The 21,511-nt window shown below is 37.4% G+C and overlaps 4 protein-coding genes across 5 annotated transcripts; 2 read left to right on the plus strand and 2 right to left on the minus strand.

Moving 5' to 3' along the window:
• The first annotated feature begins 1,874 nt into the window (after positions 1-1,874).
• LOC135073823 (NADH dehydrogenase [ubiquinone] 1 beta subcomplex subunit 2, mitochondrial-like) lies at positions 1,875-3,577 on the plus strand. The gene is made up of 3 exons (XM_063968023.1): positions 1,875-2,171; positions 2,419-2,545; positions 3,430-3,577. Exons 1-3 carry the CDS (start codon positions 2,074-2,076, stop codon positions 3,514-3,516), a joined length of 312 nt encoding a protein of 103 aa, XP_063824093.1. The 5' UTR covers positions 1,875-2,073; the 3' UTR covers positions 3,517-3,577.
• Positions 3,578-11,326: 7,749 nt separating this feature from the next.
• Positions 11,327-12,444, minus strand: LOC135073825 (complex III assembly factor LYRM7). The gene is made up of 4 exons (XM_063968026.1): positions 12,324-12,444; positions 12,093-12,236; positions 11,849-11,930; positions 11,327-11,754 (listed from the first exon to the last, which is right to left on the minus strand). The coding sequence occupies exons 1-4, from the start codon at positions 12,342-12,344 to the stop codon at positions 11,636-11,638; spliced, it is 366 nt and encodes a 121-aa protein (XP_063824096.1). The 5' UTR covers positions 12,345-12,444; the 3' UTR covers positions 11,327-11,635.
• A 21-nt stretch (positions 12,445-12,465) lies between these two features.
• Positions 12,466-14,474, plus strand: LOC135073824 (major facilitator superfamily domain-containing protein 9-like). 2 transcript variants are annotated; one of them, XM_063968024.1, is made up of 5 exons: positions 12,466-12,764; positions 13,046-13,177; positions 13,264-13,393; positions 13,473-13,691; positions 13,777-14,474. In XM_063968024.1, the coding sequence occupies exons 1-5, from the start codon at positions 12,558-12,560 to the stop codon at positions 14,472-14,474; spliced, it is 1,386 nt and encodes a 461-aa protein (XP_063824094.1). In that variant the 5' UTR covers positions 12,466-12,557. The 2 variants fall into 2 exon arrangements, with proteins under 2 accessions (XP_063824094.1, XP_063824095.1); XM_063968025.1 differs by having other exon boundaries at positions 12,574-12,972.
• A 97-nt stretch (positions 14,475-14,571) lies between these two features.
• LOC135073827 (protein PET100 homolog, mitochondrial) lies at positions 14,572-15,031 on the minus strand. The gene has a single exon (XM_063968027.1). The coding sequence runs from the start codon at positions 14,908-14,910 to the stop codon at positions 14,695-14,697; it is 216 nt and encodes a 71-aa protein (XP_063824097.1). The 5' UTR covers positions 14,911-15,031; the 3' UTR covers positions 14,572-14,694.
• Positions 15,032-21,511: the final 6,480 nt, after the last annotated feature.

The following is a 21,511-nucleotide window of genomic DNA, read 5'->3' on the forward strand; positions in this document are numbered from 1 at the left end:
CAAATCATTACGAAACAATTTCTTTAAAAGTGGAAATATGTCTTTCGATGGAAAAATTGCACAATGGAGGCATTTGGTAGTTGCAGAAGAACACAACAGAATTTTTTTAAATTTTAAAAAACTGAATAGTACCATTGTAAATCCAACATTCAAAACTAAGATGAGGGTGAAGTATGCTGCGCATGCTCTGAGTAATACCGTAGCAGGTATTTTAAAAATGATGGCATGGAAAGAAGTTTCTGATTGCAATGATACAGCATTTGTGATTGAACAGTTAGATAAACTATTTGATTGTACAAATGGTCCATCATCTTTAAATGACGTAAAGAAAGGGATCCGGGAAAATGTTTCCACATCAAGTAATCACATTGAGTCTTGGACCTTTTATACTGATAAGTTAAAAACCATAAAATTTATAACAGCAGAAAACACGATACTAAAAAATGTTAAATGCGTAAAGGGATATCAAATATCTATCAAATCCTTAAACGATATTTGGGAAAAGTTAAAGAATGAAGGGTTTAAATATATGAACCTTAGACAGTTTAACCAAGACTCTCTGGAAAACTTATTTGGAATCATTAGGCAACACAGTGTAACCAATAGAAATCCCACTATCACGCACTTTACTGCAGCGCTTAAAACAAGCATGGTTACTGGGCTGAAAGTGCCTCATAGCAGAAGTGCTAATTGTGAAGCAGACAACAATAAACATATGCTGGAATATAAAGACATTTTAAAAACTAATTTAAAAACAACAGAAATAAAAATTAATGTTCAAGATTCCACAGACACTGAATTTTATCCTGTGTTGTCTATCCCGGACCCTGAAAACTTAGAACAGCCCATTGAAAATTTGTGTAGCCTTGAAAACCAACCAGTAGTATATGTAAGCGGGTATTTAGCTGCCAAACTATTACAGAACAGTTCTTGTTTAATTTGTGAAGAGTGTTTGAGCGTGAAAACTCCTGTTGACAATGATTTGTATGCATATATATCTCTTCGCGAATGGTGGCATGATAAAAAAAGTCTCGTTTATCCAACAATTCAATTATGTACCACCGTAAATGAAGCTAAACAATTTTATCATGACCATATTGCCGACCAGATATATATGGAAAATGTTGGAAAATTCATTTTCTTAATGTTGAGTACAAATTGTAATTTTAGTTGGTTTAAATGTCAACAACATAATAAAGAAATTTATGATAAGATGTTTAAAATATTAAGTTACCTTTTTCTAAGAAAAAGTTGTAAAATCATTAATGACAGCTTCATAAAAAGTGAAAACAATTTTGCTGACAAAAGTAAAAAAGCACAGCAACAAAGCATTGAAAAGTAATCTTGAGGCTGAGGTTCGATCAGCTGATAAGAAAATTAAAGATGTTTATAAATAAAAATCCAATTTTTTCTTAGAAAAAGTTGTGAAAATAAAAGTTTACAAAATTATCATTTCTGTACTTTGTTATAATTTTCAATAATTCCTCATGCCTACAACTGCTATGTCATGTTCAATACTTATTGTAATATACCTATTTTATTTCGAAATAAATAATTTACGTTACAAAACTTCGTTTTACTTACACATAGTATAAAATAAAAATAGTAATCATTAAAATATTGAAGGTTCCTATACTAGATATCGATATGCAATAACAACCCTAGCAAAGTATCGATAATCGATAAGTTATTACGAACGTCACTAATACTGTCAGAAAATAAGGCATTATGTTGGTAGCTCCGCCTGTAGTTTGTGCGGTTGGTAAAGATTTGCGGGTCGTTCTCTAAAATGCATATGTGTGCGTGAGCTCAAAAAATATCTATGGAGTGCCGTCTCTTACTCTTTTATGCTCTTTGGTAGTACTCTTTTCCTCTCGTAATTTTGCTATTTTTATCATAATCATAGTTAACATTTAGTTGATTACATAAATCAATTGAATTTTCATATGAATATTTCGATTAGACCATACATCAAATGTTAAAGAACAGGTTTTAAAGAATTTCCGTCATTTTCGGAAATTTTCAATTTTACGTTCGAAATTATAGAAAAACCTAAATAATTAGTTGTTAAAAATGTTAACTCGAACACTAGCTTCTAGAGCCCTGTTACTGCGAGCTGTAAATAGAGCTGCAGAAAACATACAACAAACTAAAAGAAATGCGGGCCATGGGTATGTTGTTATGTCATAAGTTTGGTGTGGTTAAAAATTATCTATAATTTCTTTGTAGCATCCGTAGTTGCCAAGTTTTTCTAAGTTATCTAAACATTAAAAATTTACTTACAAAATTTTTAATGTTTTGTTCACTGAGCTGCTATGGTTTACATACCAACCTACATTACAGCCTATAGTGGCATAATACTAATATTGATGATCTCTGAAAATATTCATGTACAATAACAGTCTCGTTGTTTTTCAGTGTTTGGTCATATAGAGTACCTCCACCTCCTGCATCCAAGAAAGTAACAACACTAGCAAATGTACTTGGCGGTTTGGTATGGTGGTGGATTCTTTACCATATAGCTACAGAGCCAGAGCATATATTCGTAAGTTAACTATCATCTGCAATTCTATTTATCTAGACTTTTACTTATTTTGCCAGCAGTTTTTGTCTTGTGGCAGAAACAAAACTTTTTCGAAGTCTCCAATAGAATTTTGAAGGAGTATGAAATATTTATCTATCCAGACAAACTATCACATAATACAGTAAAACTTGGTTAAGTGGGACCTGGATAAGTAGAAACCTCCATAACTGGAACTCATGCTGAGGTCCCAACACTTTGGCACTGAATTACCTCTGTTAGTGGGACGAGGTAAGCCTCTATATCTAGGATTTGTTCTTTCGATTTATCATCATAGTTACCTCTATAACTGAGACAGCGAGTAAAGTTTATATGCATAAACCTCTGTAACTGAGATAACATTGTTTGTTTACTCATTCTTATTCTACCCACAAATTCCACACGTAATTCCAAGTATGTAAGTACAAATTTTGAGCTTCAATTACCTTCAGTTTTAGTTTCGCTTTACTATCATACAGATGTTTATTTGAAAAATGCCAAAACGAAAGCTACAATCGTTATCATTGCGTGAAAAACTGAAGTTAATATCCGTTTATGAAAGTGGGAAGACACGTGAAGAAGTTTGTGCCGAATTTAATGATCGCACCTGTATAACTGAAATAACCTGTATTCTCACCTCTATTAATGGAACCCTCTGTAAATGAGACAGATATTTATTTATACCTGTATATCTGAGACACTGGGTAAGTGGAATACCTCTATAAGTGAAACGACATTGCAGGTCCCTTGATGTCTCACTTAACCAGGTTTCACTGTAATAATATAAGTAATAGGTAATAACGTAATGGTATCCAAACCAACTATATTATACTCTATGTCATTAAAATAAATTGTATGGATTGTTTCAGGGAGACTGGCCTTACATTGATCCTAGCACATGGACTGATGAAGAATTGGGAATTCCCCCAGACTCGTACGGCCCACTAAAAAAGTGAAAATGTTACCATATTGAAGTGTGTAGATTTTAGTGAATTTGAGAATAAATTATTCAACTCATTTGTCTTTCAATTATTAATAGTTCAGTGTTTATGAATTCCTTTTAGATTTAATTGAAACTCAATTAGTGAATTGATGCAATTTATTTACCTAATAATAAATACTCTTTAAATACTACGTACTACATAATGAGGATCAGTACTGTTGTAGAAAATTCAATAAAACTAGTATCTACGTTAATCTTTAAGACATAAGAAAGATATATCTTTTTGAATTATCCAAATCGGACCATTACTTACGAAGATATTAAGTAATAAACATAGGCCGTTTTTGCCGCTAAAAGTCAACGTACGCAAGGCCGCGTGACGTCACTATATCCGAATCGAGCGCAGCCGGCGTACTATTGGGATGGAAAATATTTTTTTCCGGCTAAACTATCAGTTTTAGAAAAAAACTTTTAATAACATTTATTCTTCAAAATAAAGTAACCTATCGACCAGTAATTTTTAAAAATAAAAATTGTGAAAAATAAGTATTGCTATGTCCAAAAACCACATTTTCATAGGATTCGATGCAATGCGGAGACGCGGTTGGGGCGAGTGTAACTTAATGATTGTTTGTATTGAACATAATAATACATAATATGATGCTAAATAACCAGTTTCAGGCCTGGGGGGGGGGGATAAGTCATACCCAGCTTATTAGCCTGGGGGGAGGGGCAAGCCTTACCCAGCTTCTGGCCTTGGTGGGAGGGGGGAGAGGCAAGTCATACCCAGTTTCTGGCCTGGGGGGGGGGGGTAAGTAATACCCAGCTTCCGGCCGAGGGAGAGTCATACCTAGCTTATGCTTATGGACTGGGGGAAGGGGCTAGCCTTACCCAGCTTCTGGCTTGGGGAGGGGGGGGGGGTCAAGTCATAACCAGTTTCTATGGCCTGGGGGTAGGGGCAAGCCTTACCTAGCTTCTGGCCTGGGGGGAGAGGGAGGGGTCAAGTCATACCCAGTTTCGGGCCGGGGGGGGGGGGGGGTAAATCATACCCAACTTCTGGCCGAGGGGGAAGTCATGCCCAGCTTATGACCTGGGGAGAGGAGAGGGGCGGGGTAGTCATACCCAGCTTCTAGGCTAAGATTAAATAGATTTCCAGCACGGAGCGCCTGCTTTCGCCCCTTCTCTTTCTGGTTGTCTTGGATGGAGTCATGAATCGCGCATATCAAGACCAACGGCGTGGAATAGAGTGGGGTATAATCGGAGTTTTAGAAGACTTAGATTATGCCGATGACCTCTGTTTGCTGAGCCACACGCATCACGATATGCAGTCCAAACTTGATGACCTACATCGAGAAGCGGGTATCACAGGGCTCAAAATTAACTGCCGGAAGACCCAAGAGATGCGATCTGGTGTGAGAAATTGCACGCCATTACGGATTGGTGCAGAGGATGTGGCACGAGTCCACAATTTCACCTACCTCGGGAGCGTCGTGTCAGAAACTGGAGGTACCGAAGAGGACATCACTTCGCGCATTGCCAAGGCCAGAGCTACCTTCGCACAACTTCGCCCCATATGGCAGTCACGGAAATTGACCCGAAGGGTCAAGATCAAAATATTCGGGTCCAACGTTAAATCCGTTCTGCTCTATGGGTGTGAAACGTGGAAGGTCACCAAGGTTATCTCGCACCAGCTGCAGGTCTTCATCAACCGCTGCCTTCGCCGAATTCTCGGCATATACTGGCCCGAGAAAATCTCCAACGTCGAGCTATTGGAACGCTGCCACGAAATTCCGATCGACCAGCAGATCAAGCGCCGCAAGTGGAACTGGATTGGCCACACTCTCCGAAGGGACCCCGATCACATCCCTAAGCAGGCTCTGGATTGGAATCCCCAAGGAAAACGCAAACGTGGTCGACCCAGGCAAACTAGGCGGCGCACTGTAGCGGACGAGGCGAAGAAGATCGGCAAAACCTGGAGCGAGATCAAGCGAGAAGCTCAAGACCGAACGAGATGGAGGACTGTTGTGGACGCCCTCTGCCCCATCTAGGGGACATAGGACCTTAAGTCAAGTAAGTCAGCACGGAGCGGCTGTCCTTTCCTGCAGCAGCTGGCCCGCCCATGGGAACGGCGAATAGATAGGTAGGTGCGTAGGTTTAACTCAGAAAAACTAAATAACAGGTAGGTATTGCGTGTACATCGAAATTATTTTCATAGCAATGTCTTGTAGCCTAGGCAGAGTGTATCTGCCTCAGCTATATCCACTAGAAAAAAAAAAACTGACAGCACGTGTCGGTGAACCACCTCTGTTATTTTGGCATTTTTATTTGTTGTTTTGGCTTAATTTGCCCTCATCACCGTTTGGAAGGTTAAAGTGTGTGGCGGGTCTGCCTTGCGCATGTAGGCAGACTCCCAGGTCCTGTCTCTGGATGCTGCGTGGATTGCCTTTCTCTAAAGAAATATTTCCCGTCGAGTTGACGGTTGCTAAGGACGCCCATTTTAGCAGTACGAGTTGCCAAGGTGCCAACCAATCACAACGGGCGTCCCAACGCATGTGCGGAGAGTGCTACTATCAACGCTAGGAGACAGCCAATTACATCGGGCGTCCTAGCGCATGTGCATCAACAGCCGAGCAACAACATCATTTTGTAAATAACTGTCATTTTATGTCTATTATGTCATAATGTCGTGTAGGATCACAAAATGTTTTTGTATGATTTATTAATTTAAGTAAGTACCTCTTTATTATTTAGTTTTACTTTATTTTTCATGAGTTCTTCCGTTATCCCAGGCTCCCACTCACAGCCGGAATTTTTTCGTTGCACTACATGCAACGACAATAAATTATACAAGGGCAAACGTGGTCTAAATATTCACAACACAAGATGCCACAAAAATTCATCACTCCCAGCACCCCCTCCGTCAAATCCACAAAATACTCCTCATCCCTCATTCGAATCTTTCATCACCCATCTCCACAACTCCATCCGTGTTGTAAAAAGGATTCCCAGAGGAGCAAGGGTCTCTCTTGCAAAATCTCTTACTTCCGTCATTGAAAAATGTCTTTTAAATACTTCCGAGAATTGGCAAAATCTTTTCACTTTTTCATATTCACATCTTCATGTCAGTCCCTCGTCAAAATCTCTTACCCGTGCGCTCATTGAAAATTCATCCCATAACCCGAATCCTCTTCTCCTTCCGCCTTTCCCTCTTCGTTCATCTGCAAATATTTACCGAACCGTAGAGTCTAAAGTAATGGATGGTGACCTCAAAAATGCAGCTCGAATCCTTTTCTCTGATGACACCCTTGCTCCTCCAAATCAAGAAACCCTTAAGAGCCTTCAAGAAAAGCATCCTTCACGTCCAATTCCTCCCTCTCCCGTTTGTCTACCACCCCCCCTAAATTATCAACCATTACAGATTGTTGATGACAGCGACACCCTTGCTGCGATCATGTCCTTCCCCCCTAGTTCTGCTGGTGGTATCGACGGTATCACTCCTCAACACCTAAAGGATTTGGTGAGTGTTTCCGCCGCTGACGCCGGCAGAACACTTCTCTCAAACATTACGAAGCTTTGCAACCTCCTCCTTTCAGGTAAGGTAGTAGATAATTTCTCCCCTTTTCTTTACGGTGCAAGGCTCTGTGCCTTCCGCAAAAAAGATGGTGGTATCCGCCCCATCGCCATAGGATCCACCTTTCGCCGTCTTGCAGCGAAACTTGCTTGTAGGGATATCTTCTGCCCCCTGAAAGAGCTTTTCCAACCAACTCAAGTTGGTTTTGGGAGCAAAGGAGGTTGCGAAGCCGCCGTTCATGCTACTAGGAACTTTTTGGCCAGCACTGATTGCGAAATTCTCTTGAAAGTAGACGTGAAGAATGCTTTCAACTCGCTGGACAGATCCGCCTTGCTGAACGAGGTTCGTTTCCACATTCCTCAGATTTATCCTTTCGTTTACCAGTGTTACAACTCCCCATCTAAATTACTTTATACCGATCATTGTATTGAGTCAGCCGTTGGTGTTCAGCAAGGCGATCCTTTAGGTCCAGCACTTTTTAGTTTAGGTATCCACCCAATCATCTCCAATCTAAATTCGAAATTAAATGTTTGGTATCTTGACGACGGTACCCTAGGAGGCAAAGCAGATTCTGTTTATAATGATCTTGTTAGGATAATGACCAACTTTAAAAAGATTGGACTAGACCTTAACCTTTCCAAATGCGAAATTTTTATTAACAATAATATTCCTTCAAATATTCGACAAAACATTTTAGATAAATTCAACTGTCTGGCCCCCAACATCAAAATTCTAAATTCTGACTCACTTTGCCTTCTTGGTGCTCCTCTTCTCGATGACAGCATTAAACCTTGTTTGGACAAAAAAATTAACCATTTTTCAAATATGGCGTCCAGGCTGGAACATCTAAATTCTCATATTGCTTTCACTATTCTGAAATATTGCCTATTTGTCCCTAAATTTACATATACTCTCCGTGCAAGTCCAGTTTGGAAAAAAAACAACTATTTGGATGTGATAGATTCGACCCTTAGATCTGCCCTTGAAAAAATTCTAAATTTGCAACTCAATGATAATTCCTGGCTACAAGCCACACTCCCTATTCGGCTCGGTGGTATCGGCATACGTAAAATTTCTAGTGTTGCTTTACCCGCCTTTCTTTCGTCCGCTTACAGTACTCTTCCCCTCGTCAAAAAAATTTTTTTTAACAGCACATTTTTAGATGAAATTAGTGAGGCGGAAGAATCTTGGAAAAGTCTCTGTCCTAGTGAGGACGTCCCAAAGGAACGTCATCATCAAAAACTCTGGGACGCTCCACTAGCGAAAGAGACTTTTAACCACCTTGTTCAAAATTCTATCAGTGATACTAACAAAGCTAGGCTCTTAGCGGTTTCTTGTAGGGAATCCGGTCACTGGCTAAATGCACTTCCCTCCAAAAATCTCGGAACATTTTTTGACAACGAGTCTTTCCGGGTGTGTGTGGGCTTACGCCTCGGTGCACCAATCTGTGTACCCCACACGTGTCCCTGTGGCAAAGAGGTGGACCAATTCGGTCACCACGGTCTATGTTGCCAGCAAAGTGCTGGTCGTCTCGCCCGACACGCTGCTCTCAACGACGCCATCAGGAGAGCCCTTGCCAGCATCAACGTTCCTTCCACGTTAGAACCACGTGGATTGGTCCGTGATGATGGCAAGAGACCTGATGGTCTCACTCTGGTTCCCTGGGAACGGGGACGGGCTTTAGTTTGGGACGCTACATGTGTCGATACTTTAGCCCCTTCCCACCTCAGGGAATCAGTTGCTAAAGCTGGGGCTGCAGCAGAGTCGGCTGAGTTAGCCAAACGGCGCAAATATGAGTCACTTTCTAATGACTACATATTTGCGCCTTTTGGTGTCGAGACCTTCGGACCTTGGGGACCGAATGCTAAATTACTGTTTCGGACCATTTCCCCTAAATTAATTAAAATTTCGGAAAATCCAAATGCTGGCTCTTTCCTTGCACAAAGGCTTAGTATTGCCATTCAGCGAGGAAATGCAGCCAGCATTCTCGCCTCTTTGCCTCACGGACACACTTTTATTTTTGAGTAATATAAGTTTATATTTTTATTTTGTTTAGAGTTAAGTTTGCCTTAGTTTTAAAAAAAATTGTTACTTAATTTTATTTATTTTCGTGAATAGAATAGAATAGAATAGAATAGAATAGAATAGAATAGAATAGAATATATTTATTTGTAATAAATGTGGTACATACATAGGTGTTTTAAGTTTAATTGAGCATTTCACATTTAGCTAAATTTTAGCATAGGGTCATTCCATGACAAATGTTACCGAGGGTGAAAAACTAAATATGTTCTTTTCGCATTAAATCTGATGAATTTTGAAAGTAAACATTCCAAATTATAATGTGCAACAAAAAAAATCTGAAAGACACAAGTAATTTTTAAGTTATTAGTCTTCAAAGTCTATACTTAAGTCAACTGTCTGAATGATCATTTTCTCTCTAATTATTAGTAATACGATTTAAAAAAAACTATCAATCTGTGAAACGTTTTGCCACTACATATATGATTCGATGGTATTTATCATAGTATTGGTAGATAGCGTCTTAGTCCCAAAAAAATGGATAATCATCAAGTTTTAAGTGTGTTTTCTTGTTACTTCGGCGATGTAACACCCGAAACAGAAAAACAGGTATTTGTTTTATTATTGTACCTTACACATGGATTAGAGTAACAATATTTGGTAAAAGTAAGGTCATGGTAGTAATGATTTCAAATACTAACTAATATCTGAGCATGATACTAATTTAGTATGTTTATTTCTTGATTAAAAACTGTAACACCCGAAACGTTTCGGGTATTACATTTTTATTTATATGTCGATAATGTGTGTATATTGCTTGGAGAAGTGAAAAAGTATTACTGTGAGGGTCCTTTGACCTCCCACTAGCGCTGGCATCGGAAAAGGAGTCATATTTCTCAATTTAAGACTTTTTTGAAATGTCGACTTAACACTAAAATTAAGGTATTGCTAAAAAGTGTCGATGTTTGACATTTCCAATAAATATCGTAATTAGAAATTAAAGTAATGCTATTTCAAGCCAAAAACAATAGAAAAAGCTATATTCTGAGGAAAAATTAAACTTGAACTTTGTATATTTTTTAAAAAAAGCTGCTTCCTAATTTCAAACCAGAATTCGCTCTATTTGTGTTTATTTGTTGTACTCCTTATTTTGTAGTACCTAGAGACTAATAAAACACCGATTTTATCGATAAAACGAGTTGAATTTTCGTACTCGTAACACCCGAAACAGAACCATTGTAACACCCGAAACAAAGAAAAAATTTATAAAAAAATAGTAAAACGTTTTATTTAACAGTGATTGTATGTTACATGGTTTGTAAATGTCATACTTTAGAAGTCCTGTAAGTTTTAGGTATGATTCCTTAAGAAAATTCGCTAAATTTCGAGTAAATGCAGCACCAGTCAGAACATAGAGGCAAAATCTCGTAACGCCCGAAACGCACACTTTTCGACTCATATTTTCGTTATCCTACATCCTAAGCTGTACAAACTTTATTATTAAGATAAAACAACTAAAAACGGACAGATTAAGGCACTAACATTATTAAAATACTATTTCAAAATACATGAAATTGTTGAATATGTGTGTACGAACGTAACACCCGAAACGATGGAATGACCCCATACAAATATTCATTACAAAATTAATAAAATGTCACACTATTAAATTATATTACATTAGAGATTGATTATTTAGGAATTCGTCAATTGTATAGAAGACATTTTGTTAGAAGTAAATAAATTAATACTTATACATTTTTATATTTTACTTGGAAGAAGATATGACTCTAACAACACTTATGAACACTTTATTTGAATAAATCGCCAAATATACCACCGCGGAGACCCCAATCGCGTCACTGCGTGCCATTGAATCGTATGAGCGTATGGATTTTTTGCGTTATTTTTCACAATTTCTATTTTTTTAAATTACCTATCGATAGCTTACTTTATTCTGATGAATAAATGTCATTACAAGTTTTTCTCTAAAACTGATAATTTGGCTAGAAAAAAATATTTTCTATCCACGCAGTACGCCGGCAGCGTTTGGATCGGATATAATGACGTCATCGTCCCCGCGCCGGGCGGTCAGTGAACTTTTTTAGTAATTTGGCCATAACTTCGTCAATTTTTGTCGTAGAACAAAAATTTTTGCACTGTGTATTAAGGATTTCTTAGCCCTATAAATCTGCATTCACAGCTAAAAATCGAAATGATCCTCATTAACATAATATTTAATGCAATTTGATTTTATTACTGATTTAAATTGAAACTTCTACTAGTAGCTTTAACTCATGGAAACAACAAAATAACACACCAGTAGATATACTATTCGTAAAGCACAATTAGATTTTTTTCTTCTGTTTCAAAATTTTTATTCTGTAAGAGGGTAATAAAGAGAATACCTAAACAAAAGACATGGGTAACGATTTTAGTAACAGACATTCCATAAAAGGAATAAAATTTTTTTTTTCTTTCTATATTACTGTATTTATTTTTCTTTGCTTGATTTTTGGCTGCATCCATCAATTAAACACTATTTATTTTCCTGTTTACTCTGACAGCAAGGTCTCCCTGGATTTGGTTCTTCTAATATTGCACTTTCATTGTAAGGAAGATTATCTAATTTTAGGGTATCATTTGTTATTTTGGCCTCTGAAACAATAATAAAAAGTTTATTTACCTCTGAAACATAAAAGTAGATTTTAAAAATATAAAAGTTAGATTTATGTATTGATATGATACTTACGAAACACTCCAGGTTTTATTTGTTTGGCCTGTATAATCTGTGTCTTGAGTTCTCTTTCTACATCTTCACCTAATTTAACCAACTGAAATCATAAATAAAAAACACTTACACCTAAAATTCATAAATATAATTATGTTTATATGTATTTAACAAGTTAGAATTTATCAAGTATATGTTTTGCATAGCCTTATAGAATACCTTGTGTGGCATTTAAAGATTTTAAACTACATAATAAGAAACATACTGCTTTGATAGCATCCTCGTCTTGAACCTGTTTGTTTTTGCTAAATTCTTCATTAATTTTGTGTCTCGCAGCTAAAAGAGCTTTGTCGTCGCCAGCAAACACCTTCATCCGGGTGCGATGTAATCTCTTAAAGCTTTGTAGTACCTGTTATAGTAAATTGAATTGGTTAAAGCAAAGTAGTTTCATTCAGTAAGGTTAACACAGATTTTAAATTGAATAATGCTGTCATACCGATTGCCTTAATTGATTCATATTTATCGAAAAGGTGTGTCTATCATCTAGGTTATTTAATTTTTCCTTTCACAATAAAACTAATCGACAAAAATAAACTTACTTTTTACTACGACTTTTTGAAATGCACAAGTAATGACATTGACACTTGACACTGACAGCAACTGAATTTCAATACACGCATGTGATGTTCCATTAACAATAATGAATGTCTAGGCCTAGGCAGGCAGTATCATGTTCCTGTTCTGTGCCTTTTCTTCTGAGAAAAAATATGATCTTACATCTCTTTCTATCCGTCAATGTCAGTTGTCTTGTCAGTATTGTCAGTCAAAATTGTCAAACTGTGTCAAACTTCAAAAGAAAACTGAGGAAAACCAAGAAAAAGGAAAACTTGTTTGTTTGTTTCGAAAAGCGGAAAAGCCAAAAACGTGTAAAAATCTGGTAAAAAGATTGTGACAACAGTGTGTGAACAACAGATCTAGAAAAATAAAAACCTACTAAAAATGTCAATGCCATGGTTTTAAGTTCCTAACACAGCACGTTCGCACACAAAAATAATTAACAATAAAAATTGTGATGAATTAATCTTTAGAATAAAAAGTTAAAAATGAATTTTTCCATATGTCTTCTACAAAGCATTGCCTTCTTAGTAAGTACCGAACCCCTTACATAAATTATTTATTAGATTTTTTTAGTTTGTTTCTGTAACTTTTGAATTACAGGATCTTTTGGCTGTGGGTCTGATAGTGCCTCTAATTCCTAGTCATGTTCGCAAGATGGGTGCAGATCTTATTTATGTGGGTTTGCTTGGATCCATTTATGCAGGTTTCCAGTTGGGATCAGGTCCGGTAATTGTAAGTATAGTGTACTTTAGACTGCACACTTGCTGTTCATACTTATAACCAAGTTTAGTTTGTTTAACTTTTGTTTTTTATTTCAGGGTAGCTTGAGCGATCTGAAAGGCAGAAAAAACATATTGATGCTAACACTTTTGGTGTGTGCAATAGCATACTCTACATTAGGAATTACAAATTCCATAGTGGTGATACTAATAATAAGAGCAGTTTTAGGTAATTTTTATGGATGATATAATTCTGAAATGTGTTAAAATATAAGTCTTAGACTCTTAGTCAAACAATATGCTTACAGGTGTGTTTAAACAAACACAGATGTTAACAAAGGCCTTGGTGCCCGATTATGAAAAGAATGAACAACGTCAATCTGCAATTTATGGCAAAATGGCAGCTATATCAGGTGCAGGCATCACACTGGGCCCAGTTATTGGAGGACATATTGCAGAGGACAACCCAGAGAATGGGTTTACCTTGATCGCAGTTATTGTTGGAGTATGCTTTATTGCAAATGCAGGTATATTGCAGATTGAGTACTCACAACTTCCTGAATCAAAACAACTAAAGATTATTCAGATATAAAACAAATTATTTTCTTACAGGATTGGTATACTTTCTTCCAAAATCAAAACGAAACACAAAGAAACCGAAAAAGAAAATCCATGGAAACTTATTCAACTCATTAAGTAATAGCATTAAACAGATCTTTATTGAGCTATACAAAGTAGACTGGGCTGTCTATTGGGACATCTTTATGTTCAAAGCTCTCATTGGTTTTGCTATGGGAGTGTACTATTCCAATTACTCTTTATATTGCAAAACCCAATTTAACTTGTCACCAAAATATATAGGGTATGTTATCTCATTCCAAGGTGTAGTAGGTTCTATATCTAGCTTTTTTATGGGCTATATTAATAGTTATTACAGCCACGACGCTGATTATAGTTTGAGAAATTTCCATGTATTTGTTTTACTGACTATTTCGCTGATCGGCTTGATGTTATCATTTAGTGTGTACATTTATGTGATATGGCTTATACCTCTAGCTATTGGTAATGCAATAGGCAGGCTAGTTACTTTAGAAATGATTTTAAAACGAAGCCACGGTCAACACAGAGGCACTTTGATAGGGGCTTCTAATAGTGTTCGGTCATTGTCAGGAGTTGTTGCACCTATGGTATCAGGCTTTATTGGCCAGTATGTTGGTGTTCCTTATGTGATATATGCAAGTCTTTGCTCAACCTCTATTGGTTTTGTATTAAGTTATCGTTATCGTAGCAAAAGTACAAAAGTTGACTGAAAGTTATCTGATTAAAGATGCTTTTAATAAGTAATTTATTAATTAGGTAAATAGATTTTTGTGACAGTATAAAGACAGGTAGAAGTAAAAGCCAGTATTGATTGGTGTAAAGAACTGTTATTGTTACTTTATGGCATAATTAATATACATAATAAAGATTTTAACAAACTAAAATAATCATCTTTAAATCTACCTGTAAACCTAACCTATAAGTAAATGATTAGTCTGTCATGTTATCCATCTGTTTCTTTCTCATATCCTGGATGAGTTTCTCGATGTCTTTTCTGTCTTGTTTGTTCTCTGGAGGAAAAATTTCGCGCTTTGTATTAGTAACCCATTCTTCAAAATACGTCGGCTGATTGAAGTAGTGAAATAGGCACACGGGAAATGACATGTACATAGCCATCCTCCCTACTTCCAATTTCCAGTTACCCATCTTGTGATACCACTTGATATTACACAATATTAAGTTTTATTAGAATTATCGCCTTTGTTTTTCGTTAGTTCTAGAAAATCAGCTGGATGTTGAAATGTCAGATTTTTGTCACCAATGACGACTATGACAGTGACGTTTTACTTTTTAATTAAAAATGCAGTCGAAGATATTATAAAGTAATAATACATACCTATTGAACAGTTCAGAATACTATGATGAAAGTAAAATCATTGTGAACTTGCTAATTACCCACAGTATGTAAAGAAACGGTAGGTACATTTGCATACCTACTTCTCAAACCACCCTGTACGTATAAAGGTGAATATATTTAACGGTTCACAACAAAAAATGGTTTCGCACGAACATTGGCTCTTTTTCAGGGGGGGCGGCGCGATTACTGTTCATTATTTTCTTAACTTAATCCAACATAACTGAACGACCGCAGTGAGTGATTCTTCGTAATTATCATTTCCATCATCTTGTCTTGATTATAAAAAAATCATTCCCTAGCATGCCGGCAGCCGGTCAGTATGTTGATAGAATCGCGTCTCGTATTGAGGCGTCATCGGTGGAGGCAAATTGCATCGCTATTACAGGAATTTACGCCGTATAATGGCACCATTATCCGTTGACGTCTTATTGCACTGGACCCAGCCCGTCTCGGCTACGCCATCCAGCTATGAATCAAATTAGATTTTTGCTTATCATCATCATTACTAGACGCGGCTTGAGATTGAGAGAGGCGGCAACGGTAGGAATATTAACAAAACACCTAAGATGTTGGAAAACAAACTGAGTGAGTACCTAGTTTACCTAGACAAACCATTATGGCTACGGAGTAAAAAACCATTTTAGTCTGCTAATGAGCACTTACTTACTATACTTACTTATACTTACCTATTACCTTTATTAATCTAAGCCAGCCTAACAGTACAATTAAATAGAACCTAAGACCTACTTATTTGTGTTACCCGACCCAGACTGCTTTTCGCACCTTTTTGATCCAATAAAAAGCAGATTAAAACTAAATTCCATATCTTTTTCTCTCAGTTATACCTGTGGTTATACTAGTATGCATTGGGTCTAGTAATCTAATTCTGGTATAATATCCTACCGACGGACCACCCTGACTTTATTATATCAGTAGTATATTAAAGGCAATAAGCCTTCGACTCCGCGTGCGCCTGCGCCGTATCTGCAGTAAACTATTACTGCAAATTGCGATACTTTAGCGTACAGATAGCTGATTTTTTGTGAAAACAATTTCGCATGCCTTTGAGATTGATTCGCATCAACTTGTAGATAACTTTAGTTTTTGCGCTTTGTTGTAATTTGGTTCCTTCTTTTTGAATAGCAACCTACCTTCAGAGATAAGTACATTCTACTATTTATTTATTTTCCTATTTGTCTATCATAAATCTTGGTATCACATCACTTCACCATCACTTTGGCTAATGGTTTCTTGACCAGTTAGTACCCATCATACTTTAAACACTACACGTTTTGAGAATTTAAAAAATCTAACCCTCGTCCTTCGCTTGTTTATTGGATTTCTTCCTTCAGAAGTGTGTGAACAGCATAAACTCAGCAAGCGCAGACACTGTGAGGTAATAAACTTAACCCACTAATACCCGCCGGAGACTGACAAATGACTCATCTTAATATTAATCTTAACACTGTACAAACTGTACATCTACCACCATGACGACTACCGTTAAGCACGTCCGACTGATCATAATACAAGAACACACGGGAAGCCCAACAAACCAGAAACGATTAGCTAGAGATCTTGATGATGATAAGATCCTTATCAGAGTGGTAGGATAGAAGAGCTAGAAACAATAAAATTTAGTAGATCCAATGAGAGTTTTTGATTGGTCCAATTAAATTGATCCTCAAGAAAAAAGAAGGGTGAAGCTTTCATAACCATAAACTGTGTATCTTTTCGCACGACCTTAGGAGGTAAGAGGCGGAATAGCAAGATATTGTTTCTTTCTGTCTGCTGATATACAATTCTCTCGGTTTATTTTAATGCATTGTCGATCAATACCGGACTGTTAGGCCGGGCTTTGATAGAGTCTTTTTAAAAAAGGCTAATTATTCTGGCTAAAATAAAATACAATGATTGGATTTGAAAGAGGCAGCCGTCACGCACGAGTGGTAGCGAAGAACTGGCGAGCCCGTGAAGCGGGCGAGCCAACTCGGGCAAAAATGCTGATGCCGCAGGATTTTCTGGGCATCAGGGGTTTTATGTACATCAGAGGGATGTAACACCTCCCCCCATAAAGAATAAACTTAGGGGTTAAATCTCCTAAGTTTATGGGTTTAATTAAATTTATCTATATGTTCCTGCGAATTTTGGGGAATGAGGTTCCCGGGTTCTGTTCGGATTTAGATTCTACTTTAGGGGTAGTAATTGCGAGTTCGATTTGTTCGACATCGTGAATGCTGCCTGTTTTTATTTTAGTAAAATTATTATACTTATAGACTATTACAATTATTACAATTATGATTAGAAATAGGATAAGCGACGAATAGTGTGCCCCGTATTTAATGATATGTGGTTCTTGAATAACTTTATTTAATTCGGTTAAAATTTTATCATTAGTGTATTTTCCAAAATTTACTTTATTCAGATCGAGATCTTTTAACTTGATGTTGGGTACACCATCGGCCATTTCCTTGAATTTACGGATATTACAACAACTGTCATTAATCAAATTAAAGTCTAAGTTAGATGAAGGTAAAGTTATATTTAATACATTATTCTTAGGTATCAATTGGGTATCTTTACAATAAGCTTTACAAGATGTTGGGATTTCTATGATTCCGGTTCCTATAATATTAGTTTCTAAAGTTTCGGAGTTGGAACAATCTATTGACAATTTACTTAAGGTGGATTGAACAAATATCCACTTATTATTCCGGAGTGGTTTCCAAATGTCCAAATTACCACGGATGAATTCCGTTCGACACTGATTAGGTAGTTTTGTTATTACTTTAGATAATAGTTCACTTTCACAATTGGGGTTTTCACTGGTTGGGAACACATTCACTGATTCACAGATATAGTTTTGCTTATTGGTATGTTTGCACTTTTCGAGGGAATCCAAGTTATTGTAGTGTAGTTTGTCCTTTGTTATAAGGATATACTTATGGCTAGGTATTACAACGCTGAATGAGTCTGGTCTTGTTAAGTTATGAGGAGTTGGTAACGGTATATTATTATACAAGTAAAACTGGCGTGGACCTACTAGGGGCACTTGTAGTACAAACATTATCTTATTACTAACATAATAGCTAACTAAATTACTAAGATTTAAAATAACATGAATCAAATTTATATCTAAGTCTACGGCAAGTTCCAAATCACTGGGTAAGTGTCGGTAGTTATCGGCAAGCTCTCTATAAAGTTGTTGCGGAGTTATTACTGACGGATGAATGACATTAACATTACTAAATAAGATTGCATTGATTATGTCTTCGATCTGAAACGATAAGGTAAGCAAAGATGATTCTAAATTGGTGAAAATTTCATTTATTTCAGAAGTTATTAATAGACTATTGGTAGTATCAGAGATATTTATAAGTTTGGCTGAGAGCTTGTTGATAGCTGCACTGAGATTATCTTCGTTAATCTTGATTTTACTTAATGTTTCATTATAAGCGGATAATACAGATGTAGTGACTAATATGTCGACGGTCCCTACGTATAATTCAGTATCTACCAGTTCCGTGATTTGCCGTTTTTGTTTGCAAAACCTTCAGAGCACCCAACAGTTTCGGCTCAGTTAAAAAAACATACATTTTTTATTCAAATTAAACCTTAAAACGTCAAAAAACAAATCCCGCAACTACAAAATTAGAACGATTTCCGCAGTAAAATTTCATTAGTGGGAGTTAAGAAATTTTACGTTGGACCACACGCCTTACTCCGCGCGCCCAGCCCCGCAACTGCCACTTTCATTCGCGCAGATCGAGTAAATTGATACGTAATTTATGAAGGAAATAGGTATTATTATGGTTTCTGACTTATTATATTTCACTCAACATTATACCAACGGCAAATTAATCAGTTAACTGTAGGCATAAGGTAGTTGCGTTGTTTTACTAGGGAAAATTAAAGTTACTATTATAAGTAGGTGGCACTTACTTATTTTTACGTCGGAAAATTCAAGCATCTTCTAGCTGTAACTGCCACTATAAATGTTTTACTTTGGAAAAGTTTGTTTTATGTCTATAAGTTAGTGCCAGTAACGGTGTTTTACGCTGAGAAATTGTATTTTAGCAATATCTGGTGGACATAAAAGTGAAGACAAACAATATAAAATATGATATACAACACGACTGAAGTATCTAGGGTCATTTATTAGACTCAACGCAACCAAGTTCTTCTCCTATGCTACTTTATAATACAAGATACAAGTAAAAAATCGTAAAATATATTTTATTTATTTATTAAGCATATTAAGGCATTCAGAAATAAAGATAAGCAGGTAACACTTACAAACAAACGTTTAAATTAACTGCATTTAGAATCTACTATTACATGATAATGCTTACATGATATTGCAAAATATATATACCCGTCAGAAAGATGAGGTATACCCACTAAAATACCCTGGTGCCCCTTCACTCGCTATAAGTGCTAACTTTGAGATTCCGGACAAAGATCTCCCACCTACACGGCGACAGTTGGGACGAGAGCAACAGGAAGTACACAGCTTTCCCGTACACACACTCACCGTCAGCAGACGGTGGTGGTGGCTTATCTATGCAATGCCTCCCGTGCGGCCTCACGACCCCGTTACGCTGGCCATTACCGAGGAAGGAAGATAGGAGGCAATCATACTGTCACTTTCCCTGGAGCGAATTCAAATGCACCCGCACTTGGTTCGTAGTCGCGCTATCGTACCGCAGCTTCTTGCGGCACCTTGTCTTCTCAGATAGAGGTGATTCATTACCACCCAACTTTTGTTACCGTCCACATAGCTTTGACTATGCTATCCCGCAAGAATATGGTGTGTCGTATGCTCCTAGCTACCGCAATACAGGTAGGGCTCGAAGGATCCGTGCCCAGTCATGGTGCGATCGCTAGAGCAACCTTAAACTTCAGCACGAGTGCGAATAAGGTTCGGCGACCCAACTTAGCCACGGCCCACGGCGAGTTGGTTTATCAACTATTAGACTACAGCACAGTCTAGCGAGTCTCACGTCAAACGGCCTCTCTGTCCTCCTATGGCGGAGCTTTCACCTCGTTCTTCACGCTGCGATAAAGCCGACGATGTAGCTCTGTAGACTTTCTGGGCCTGTTAAGGTCTTAGAAGATGGGCAGCGTTACCCTTCCCTATGAGGGTGATGCCTTAGATGGGACAGAATCATGCTTTTGAGGGTGACAGTATAGAGCTCCCGGCCTTTCTCCATAGCCTTCCGACATGGAGTTTTCGGACCTCCAAATTAGGGAAGCAGCCACGAAAAAACAAGCTGTCTTCCATTCGCACGGTGACGGATTGGAAAAAGTGCGAGCTTACAGTACAGTTAGGGTCACCGTATTTGCGGTCACTACTTGGCGCCACTGATGATTAACAGGATAACTCTTAGATATTTGATCTGGGCCTTAGTTTTGACAGTGGTGTGGGCGTCAGGTGAAGGTGTCAGGGATGCCTTTAAATATATGTGGTCCCTGGCCTAGGGCGACCATAATGCCGTCTGTGGCGCCCAGGCAAGCCGCCTCGCTGTGAAAGTTATTTATTTATTTATGAGGATATTCTTGTAATGATGAAACTATCTGCATGACAGATGATACCTTGAAATATTCATGCCCTTGAAAAGGGTTCCACTTAGTACCCAGTCGTATTCAATGTTCCACAAGATCGAACTCAAAAAAGAGCCATGTGGATCTTCGGACTCGATGCCATGCTGTCATACTTGGCCGGCACTATTGACAAAGAAAATTTACCGGTTCTACAGGTATTCTTCAGTCAAAAGACCCCTTAGATAAGGAAGAATCTTAAGGTATTGAGTGCCTCCAATATGCCACTATCTGGGAAACGAGGCAGGACGCTGTTATGGCTCGTCGAGCAGGACTATGGGCCTAGAGTGAGAGTTACGGTCAGTAGTAGCTGAACTTTGTTCCCGTGTACAATTACTGATGTGGCAGTTAATAATTTAAACAAATATATTACTCCGACGTAAAAGTTAGTAAGTACCACTTACGTCATTTGTAATTAGAAACTTTCCGTTGTATAAGTGAGTAAATGACAAATAATACACTTATTGTGATTATTTTTTGATAATTCTTCATGTTTTATAAAATATACCTCATATAAAACTATTATACCAAATTTCATCAATGTATGGTAAATAGAACGCGAGCTACACATGTTTAAACCTTCAGACCGCTCTCCTGTAAAATTGGCCGTTTTCACATACGTTTTTATACGTAGGGACCGTCGATGTGATCTTTCATTAATGAAGCCAATCTCTTTTGGTTGTTTTGTACATGTTTTATAGCCGCATCGTATTTGATAGCATCATCTTCGTCCAGAGTACCGAAGATCTGCTTCATAAGGGAGCCTATTCCGGGGATCCATGCGCTACG

This window comes from Ostrinia nubilalis, chromosome 8, assembly GCF_963855985.1.
Source record: "Ostrinia nubilalis chromosome 8, ilOstNubi1.1, whole genome shotgun sequence".
Classification (NCBI taxonomy): Eukaryota; Metazoa; Arthropoda; class Insecta; order Lepidoptera; family Crambidae; genus Ostrinia; species Ostrinia nubilalis.